Raw genomic sequence first — 9,987 nt, forward strand, 5'->3', positions numbered from 1 at the left:
CAAATAGTTTGATTATGTAAATGTAATAACAATGTATTGATTTGGTTTTCCTTTTATTTTAGGCTATAACGTCAATCAGCCCGTCACCAAATCTGATTAGTTTTAGAAAAGGCTAAAATGGTTCTTATTTCCAATGAATGGCCTAGGCCTACTATATTTATGTCAAGTGTGATTGATTTATTGTAATCTGTCATTTCAATTTTCGCCGAGTTATAGATGGTCACTAATTCAAATCAGTAGGCTACGTAATGTACTGATTTCCCTATTTTCTATTTCAAATAAATACCAAACAATAACTCACAGTCAATGTCCAGCTGTTCCAACATGTGTTCTTTCCACAAAAAATAGTTTATTAGATATCACACAACAAAACATAATTTGCGCTACATTGATTATTTAATGGAACGTCATGACGGAAGGTAAGGGCCCAAAGACTAACTATGTGAACGTGTATCATCATATAGACGACATACAGTACAGCAGAAACTCATCTCTACTGTTCATTTACAGTGATCGACACATAAACACACACACACACACACACACACACACACACACACACACACACACACACACACACAATCAACACAAATAACACACACACACAATCAACACAAATACAGCAGAGTGCTATATGCATTATATACAAACCGAAAAGTGTCCAATAGAGATAGAGACAGAGAAAGGCACTGGGAGATGGTGAAATGTTGTAGTTTTTGGGGACAGATTTTTACCTTAATATTACATCAGGAACTGGTCTATCAAGCTGTCATGGCAACCTGGCGTAAACAGACTGCAGTGAAGGTGAACGAACAGGCTCAAGTGTCAGAGGAGTGCAGTGATCTTCATCATCTTCATCATCCAGCTCCGAATGTCCGAGGAGATGTAGCCTATGGCCTGTATATTATATATGTATATTACAGGCCCCGTTTACCATCCGCACGCATTCCCATCCATCACACACATTCAATCACACCGTGGCCGAGTCTGCCGTACGACGTGTGTGAGATCAGATTAACATTCACAAACATTTACACACCGATGCATGGCGCTCCATCGGGAGAAATTCGGGGTTCAGTGTCCAGTGTCCAAGGACGATTCAGCAAGGAACTGCAGGGCCAGGGATCGAACCCCAGACCCTCCGATCGCTCTACCGCCTGAGCCACAGCCGCTCCGAGTGCATCCAGTGTCAGTGTCCCAACTATGGGTTCAGTGTGTAGTCGTCATCGTCGTCCTCCTCTATGTCCAGCTCCTGGTCTGTGTCATCGGACACGTCAGAGTCCAGCTCGGCGTGCGCCTGATGCGGGGACACGGGGCGCACGCAGCGGCCCGCCTGCACCAGATCGGAGGCCGGGACTGTGTGTCTCTGCTCCGGGTTCTGGATCCCGGAAGGCTCGGTCGTCTCGTCTCCTTTATTACTTCTCCCGGCGGGACTCTCGTCCTCCACCTCCCTCTTACCTCCCTGAGGATTTTCCTGATGCAAAAGGATAATAGATCGTTTGTGAATTAAATGTGATTGTTACCGTTGGGTGAACTATTTCCGAAGAAATGTGTGCCAGTAATCCCTCGCTCACCTGTTTGAGTCTTCGCCATTTTGCTCGTCGATTTTGAAACCAGGTTTTAACCTGAAAGACAAAATGAGAAAAATGGTTTCAATTCTGTTTCAATCAATCAAACAAGAAGAAGAAGAACAACAACAACAACAGGGAATACCCGTAAGCCTAACAAACTCTAGCTACGCGATAAATTGTTCAAATGATAACAGCACAAAACATTACAAGCAGTTTAAATGTGTGTGGATTAGCCTAATTGTGCTTTCATCCAAACAAATTGAAGCCTTATGTTTATGTCTTAATCCGGGTCACCGAGGTAGGCTATCATTGGCTAAAGCACCGAACGCCTGCTCTGGTCTATCGGTCTTATGTTTGTGTATTTAGGACCTGTGTGTGTGTGTGTGTGTGTGTGTGTGTGTGTTAACCCTCGTGTTGTCTTCCCGTGCAACTTTATATTTTTTCTAGGTCAGAAAAACATTTGGGTTGTTTTTTCCGACCTTTCTGAAGCTTTTCCGATTTTTTGTCGATTTATTTGCGCTTTATTTGAAGTTGTTTTTGAAGCTTTTTCCAACATTTTAGTCACTTTTTTTCAACGTTCTTTTATCATTTTTTTTCTTCAAATGCTATCAAATTGAATAAAACACCCAAATTCAATGAAAGTAGTGAACTGATTATGTATTCCGCTTATCAAGGACGTTGTATGGAACTATCCCGGTTATTTTTTTGATAATTTTGTTTAACGAAATCCAAATTTCTGATATAGAAACTTTTTGAAAATGGATCCGAGTTGACCCGAGGACACCATGAAGATTAAAGGACTAAGGAGTGAATTCTTCTAGTGGGCCTCAGCAGTAGCCTAGACGTTGTCTTCCCGCTATCGCCTGCTGATGTTATGCTTAGCTATAAGATGACGTCCTTCAATAACATGACGTCAAAATCCGCTGCGGCCTATCTATGCTTCACGCGCCAAGCCCCATCTCCTCTGCACGCGCGGCCTCTAGACAATAGACCAGAGATATTCAACAGCAAATTATGTTAAATATAATAACTTTTTGAAAGTTACAATTTTTTTTTATTAGAATGTCTAAACATATACATTAATATGGATCCAACATTATATAAGCTATTTAAAATGGCCTATTTGTAAGAAGAAGATAAAAACAGCTCCAGTGTGGTCACCTGTCTCTCGCTGAGCTGCAGCATCTTGGCCAGCCGCTTCCTCTCCGGAGGGGAGAGGTATTTCTGCGTCTCGAACTTCTTCTCCAGCTCGATCGTCTGGTCGTTAGAGAACCGGACCTGGCCGCCCTTTCTTTTATGTAAGGGCCGCTGTATGAAGGGGGCCCACAGCAGAGGTTTCCCTGTAGAGAAGAAGGAAACAGGGCCGGATAATCATTTGAAAGTCCACATTTAGCCTCATAATATCTGAGGATATCTATGGCATTTCTGATTGGTGAATGGACCAAGTATATATTTTTCACACCCGTAACACAGAATGGCATAGATTGAGCAGACTGACATAAATAAAAAGTGGCCTTGAAAAAAAAGATAACACAGAAAAAAGGGAGGGAACAAAACCCTTTCTAAAAGATATTTTGCACTTTTCTGGCCTTTATAAATAATTTAAAAACTTGACAAATGCCTAGGCCTACATAATGTCAATTTTGAAATATCTACAATTTGAAATCTAATCTTAATCCTATAAATACTGGACTATATGCCTGTCCTCTGCACATTTTAGGCTATAGGCCTACTGTATATCCGGAACTTTGGCACATCCCTCAACAATTTTTGTACATCCATATAGCTTTTTTTTTACTTACTTAAAAAGAATGTCAGAATGTCAGTCTGACATTTATTTCATCTGTAAAGAAAAGATTATAATAACATGTAGTTTCTGCATTTTCTGCTTTTGCTGGAAACGGATGATGTAGTCACTGTCAGCGGTAGACCATATAAACAGAAAATATTTAGGTGAATCATTGGTAAAAAAAAATTCAATTAAATTAAAAATCGATTCTGGGGAAAAGAATCAATTTTCAAAATCATCACAAAAAATCATGATACATACGATTTTCGATTTTTTTTTCTCCCACCCCTACTTAAGCTGCAATAGTCTACTAAAACCATGATCCAGTTATTAGTGCATAGCTCTCCGTGTTGTTTCAGATGACTATTGAACAGATTGATTTGAGTGGAATCAGGGCTGTTTTTCTCTTGTCGGGCTTCCTCTCCACTTAATGGCCTGGAACAAACAATAGCACCGGCTGCTGCTGCGGCCGCCGCGCTGCTCTTTAAGGAAGGTCGTGACAGAGTGAAAACTATGGCCAAATATCCGCTTCATGTGCTTCCTGCTTTGTGGTGTGATTATAGGCGATGGCATCCACCAACAGACGCTCGTGCCCTCTGCTCTCACTGACACAATGTAAATGGGTTGTGGTTGAAAGTGCTGTCAGAGCCCTTCTTATTGCTGCTCCTTTCCAAAGGAAGTTACCTAATCCTGTCCCATGAGATATATTCTCTCAACGACAATGTCATGACAGGAAAGATTTTGTAAGGAGCTTATTTTTGCTAACCTGCATTAATAAGGTGAAACCCGTTTCGAGTCATGTTGAGTCTTCATTTTTCTACACATTTTATTTCTATAGTTGTCTTTGTGATAACGCTCCCCTGGGGCCCATGGCAGGCCTTCTCTGGTAGGCCCTAGTTCATGTTTCCATCTGTAGCGAATGAAAGGAAATACATATGGTATGCTACAGTAAAGCTCATTCAACATCAAACATGTTTGCAGATATTAGTTTATTAACGAGGATTCTGATTGAAAGAAAGCTCAACGTTTCCTTTATCTTTATGATTATGTCGTTTCCATCTCTATTTCATTTTCTGTTTTTTTCTATTTTAAATTATTTTAAATTGCTCTTTAATTTTTTATGTAAAGCACTCGTTGCTTCTATACAAATACAAAAATACTCTTTCTTCTCACTTTCTAGCTACAGCCTATAGGCTACTTCTCTACCAATTATGCTGGGCAGAAAGCATGTTCCCATATTTAGCTGTAGAAAAATATGCGAAAGGAAGGATTTGTCCTAAAGTTTAAAAAAAAAATATCCACCATGAAGCCACGAGACAAACGAATGATCCTATTAAACTGCTGTTTAGAGCCCTTTGGTGCTGGAGAGCCCGTTTCGTTTTACAGCCTGTAACTATGATATACATGATACATAATCGCATACATGGCCTACTTATCGCTCTTATTATTTGACCATATTTTTATGTGATCGTGCCCAGGGACTGCTGAAGGAACCGAGCTAACCCCGGGACAGCCAGGGACTCCCCATTGTCCCTGTTAAACAAACAAATACATAAATCATTACTGGTTCACATTATATATATATATATATATATATATATATATATATATATATATATATATATATAAAATCATATACATCCCAAGAGCTGGCCTAATAAACTGAAGAGGCTATTCGTAAGGGATTATTTTGTGGGGTGAACTGAAATGCTTTAGGCCAATGAAAGCCTATTTTGTCAGCTTTTGTCAGTGAACATGTAAGTATTTAACACTAGCCCCTTCCTCTTTTATTGTAGCCTGATTTAAACTCCTTTAAATGAGATTGTATCTGTTAGTGGTAAGATGCCATCAGGCTTGATGTGCTGCTCTGTTTGCTTTATTTTCCTCTCGCCGCCAACCATGAAGAAAGTCAGCCACATCCTCGCGGGCCGGGCAGAGGAAGTGCAACAATATGTGAAAAACGGATCCCGGGCTATCAGAGGCCGAGTGTTTCCTGAATATGTCTGTATTGAGGATGTCGATAAAATAATCAGCAGCGTGCAGCGAGCTCCCGAGGAAGCGGCTGGCCGGGGTGAGCCAGGAAAACATTCAACAGCTTCTGAAACCAGATTTACTCCTATCGACAGACTCACGGCTTCCGCTGTGAACGGAAAAGGCCCGGCTCGTTCACTGCAGCACACAGTTAGACGCTCCGCTTGTCCCACTGTATTCAAGAGGACCATCACTCACAGCCTCTAACCCAGCCACAATAATATGGATTCAATCCTTAACCTATCTAAACCAATGATCAAGCCTTCCCGAAACCCTTACTCCTGTGCCCATGAGCCCTTATCCCCCATTAGCCTACTATCTGGTGAGCCTACTACTGCATCAACCTGAAATATTGACGCGACGCGGACCAGAATTTAAAATAAGCGCATGTAACGGACCCAGTGGATATGACAGGATTTCTTCTCATCCTCATTCATATGGGAGCAAGAACCTAACATAAAAAAAGGAATATGGGTATATGCATTTAAAGTAGGGGGCGTTTAGTGCTCACAAGTATATGAAAACACACACACACACACACACACACACACACACACACACACAAAGGAGTGAAATAACAAGTGATTTAGAGCCCAGCTATGTTTTAGTCAGCGGCAGATTTGCTCCTCTGATGTTTCAGAACAATGGGAGTCAGGAAAAAGAGTCAAGGTTGCCATTCACCTCCTGCCCCCCTCCCCCCCATCACCACCACCACTAGCAGACCGAATGGACAGGCCTGCCTGCTGTGGCCCCAAACATGTCTGTCACAATAACAGCGTGACTCATATGTGCGTGGTCAGACAGTGCAGAAATGTTCTTTTGGGACCGAGACGAGCTGAAGACTTAAGACAAGAACACGTCCAAAGACTCGTCCTTTGCCCTGCAATCTGTTTGTGTATAGGCTACAGGCGACTGTAGACTGTCTTGCTTTCGATATGCATGCATAACCAAGCGTGATATACTTAGGCTATGCAAAAATGGTTTCGTTGGCACTGAAACGAAGCTTGTGAAGACAAAAAACGTCCTCAGGCAAAGGGTAAAAAAGGCTTCTATTGCCACATCATCCAAACAAGTTGGATTTGTTTTGGACTAAATTAATTGAATGTATCACAACAGAAGCAGATCATCATTTTATGTACAATAAGGCATGAGGAAAAGGCAGCATGCAAAATATGGACTTGTGAAAAATGATCATTTGTAATGTAGCCTGACACTAAAGATAGCCTGCTGACAGAGTCATTAGGCCAACAGTCTGCACTCGTGGAACTGACGTTAGAGCTTCTCACACAAGGAAACAAAAACATGATTGTAGATTGTTCAGGGTGGTGCTAGAAATGACATTCACTCTAAAGAAGAAAGAATATGTAGTCTATACCTGAAAATATGGGTTTTACGCACACATGCCCAACTCACCTAGAGGGTCGTGCCTCAGCAGCGCCTGTGCGTACTCCCCCATGGAGCGGTGGTGCTGGTGGTGGTGGAACGGGTAGATGGAGCCGGCGAAAGCCCCGGCGGAGGCGTACGTCGCGCTCAACGCCGCAGCGGCGTGGTGAGACAGTGCCGGGTGGATCGGTGTGGGTTCATAAATCTGCGTCCTGTACGGCGAGATGAGAGTTGTGAAGGAGGAGTTGGGCGACGGGAGAGTCGGTGTGGGAATGATCGGAGTGGAGCAGGAGGAGGAAGAAGAAGAAGAAGAAGAAGAAGAAGAACAAGGCGAGGAGATGATGGTGGAGGTGGCAGTCCTCCCCAGAATGTCCTCGATGTAGAATGGTGTCGGGTGAGCCGGTTGGATTGGAGTCGGTGCGTAAAGCGGGACGCTCATGGTGCTGTTTATACCGCCGCTGCGCGCTGGAACTGTTAAAGCTGCGTCCCTCCTTTCTCTCCCTACAGCCTTCCTCTTTATCGGCACTATCTCTGAACAACTACTTTTACATAGTACTACACATCTACTGGAACTTTCAGCGCAAACTTCAGTCCGCTGACTATCCCAAACACATGAAAAGAGTGTTTCGGGGGCTGTGGAGGAGACCGTTAGAGGGTTTTGGTGTCCATCAGGCTGCGGTGGGGGGACTAGCTGGTGCTTGGTCCAACTGTTGGGGCTGTTATCTGGCTGCAGGCGGAGAAGGGAGGAGATAAGTGGAAGGCTAACTTCCTGCAGGTGGCCAGCGGCTGCTTCTGATTGGCTTACTTGCGGCTCCAATCGAGCCACACAGTGCTCAGATGACAGGAGGGGAAAGATAATTGTATTTCAGGAGAATTAGTTCACTACAGCCAATCATCTGGTCACTAGAAACCCGATGGGGAGAGTGATACAGCCTAATGGTGCGACGATGACTTACTAACACTAAGCCGATGTTTTTAAATGCCAGAAGTAGTTCTTACTCCGAATATTAGGACCAGCTCGCATTTCTCTTACTAGAAAGCGCTTTAGGCACAATGAGTTTGCGACCGGGTAATAATACACACTCTAAGACATAATAGAAAAAGTACTGCCAGCTCATTACCCGGACTTTGCCCCGTGATTATAAACTGAAATGATGTCATCTACAGTTAAAATTCATTTGAAAAAAACGACCAAAACCTCGTAAAAAGTGTCAAAGGTCGAAAAAAAGCTACAAAAACGTCAGTAAAAAACACAACCTTTTAAAATCTCGTAAAAAGCCACACACTAGCCGCCAGAGCACACATTATGCAATATGAAATGGAAAAAACAGAAACTGTGAATCACGTTCTATAGACAATTTCTGTTAGCCTACAATCTAGGCTACAGTGACACTGTAATACACAGATAGGTCTTAGAGTGCATCTTGGAAAGCAGGGAATGGGTCAGAAGATAATATCTTCACAGGAAAACAACCCCTCCAAAAAATATCGGCAATAAAAAGAAATCTCTGAGATTCTATCTCCCCACTGAGAAGCCTAAACATTAACAGGTGAAGAAAATGTTAAAAATGAAATGAGAACGTCCTTATATAACATTTCCTGTTGCTCCTGCCCGGTCTGTTGTCATTGTTTTTGACTGATATCAAGTAATCCGCAGCCTACATTTGATGTATAGGCCTATTCATTATTAATCTTTATATATTGCGAGCCTTTTGGCAACAAGGCTTCTCATGCAACTGAAAGACTGGGATTCTGTGTTCTAGTCTGCATTCAGGAAGGCGAATGCATGTGACTGTGTAATAATCAGTGGTAGAAGTATGCAGAACCTTTACCTTAGAAAGAGCAAAATAACAAATATTACAAGTAATTGGACTTACTTAAGTCCAATTATTATCAGTGCTAAAGCAGGCTATATCCGCTACTTTTATGATTCATGTATTGGAGTATCATGACTAATGCATTAATGTCTGATCAGCATTTGAATGCTGTAGCTGGCTGAGGTGGAGATCATTATTTGGAGCAGTTTATCCTGTAACAATGCATCCACTTCATAAAATTATCATATGTTTATACGTAAAATTTTAATCTGCCAATAACTGTCAGGTAGATATAGAAAGTAGCAATAAATGGAAACCATCACATAAAGTACAAGCATCTCAAAACGAACTTGAGTAAATGTACTTAGATACTTTTTAAAACACGCAGTATTATAAATGTATCATATGTTTTTTTTTTTTTTTTTTTAAATCATTTGGCAATAAGCTTATGTTGATTTCTATTTTTGCTATGGAACATTACGTTTGTATCTTTTTTGCTTATTTTAGTAATCTATTTGAATTAAGTTTCCCAAAGCAACACAGATATTACTGTGTAAGTAGTCGGTTTCTTATTAATGTGTCATTGTGCTGCCGGTGAAATCCTTGGACGGATTAGGAGACATTAGGCCCCTGCACAGGCACACACATATGGACCACCTTCCCACAAGCAAGTCGCTTTGCATCTTTCTGCTGCTTTTTACCGGTTCATTCTTAAGTTCTGTTGATGGGTGAAAGCATTTTGTTCAAGCTGGAGATGAAGAGAGGCTGTCACTCCTGCCACATCAGCTCCACAGATCCTCCTCACAGATATAACACTAAATGCTACACCATAATAGTATTATTTTTAAAACATGATCAGGACATGTTTTATTTGAGTGTTAAGGCTTTCAAAAGTCACTTTTTTACACCTCGGGCCCCCCTGGCACCCCTGCCTGTGGCTGGTAGGCCTGGTCAGTTTCCTCTCCATGCTGACGCACCCACACATGCACAGAAATCAAGTCCCACTCCTCTTCTCCTCTCAACGTTAATTATGACCCTGTTGTTGAGATTTGGGGTTGCCTCCCTAAACTATATATATTCACTGAGATGAAGTACAAACATGCCACCATGTACATGTTATACTTGTCTATTACTCTGATGTCAGAAATCAAATTTGAATGGGTGTTTTTATATGCTCACTTACACCAGTATAGTTCCTATTAATACTGCCAATATATTCCTATAGTCCCCCCCACACACCTATTTTCTTCTTCTTACAAACCGATCAAGGTGGCATGAGCTCACTGTTGTCATTGTTCTATTGCTCTGGTTCGTTAAAGCGCTCTTTGACTAATCAAACAGTTTGGAGTGTTATCTTGAACAATGTAATGCGGGTCATCTGCGGTCCTTAGCCCGG

At 41.9% G+C, this 9,987-nt stretch overlaps 1 protein-coding gene across 1 annotated transcript; it reads right to left on the reverse strand.

Moving 5' to 3' along the window:
• Window positions 1–551: 551 nt before the first annotated feature.
• hhex (hematopoietically expressed homeobox) lies at window positions 552–7,476 on the reverse strand. Its single transcript, XM_028568070.1, has 4 exons — window positions 6,805–7,476; window positions 2,733–2,911; window positions 1,575–1,625; window positions 552–1,474 (listed from the first exon to the last, which is right to left on the reverse strand). Exons 1-4 carry the CDS (start codon window positions 7,211–7,213, stop codon window positions 1,202–1,204), a joined length of 912 nt encoding a protein of 303 aa, XP_028423871.1. The 5' UTR covers window positions 7,214–7,476; the 3' UTR covers window positions 552–1,201.
• Window positions 7,477–9,987: the final 2,511 nt, after the last annotated feature.

This window comes from Perca flavescens, chromosome 21, assembly GCF_004354835.1.
Source record: "Perca flavescens isolate YP-PL-M2 chromosome 21, PFLA_1.0, whole genome shotgun sequence".
NCBI lineage: Eukaryota > Metazoa > Chordata > Actinopteri > Perciformes > Percidae > Perca > Perca flavescens.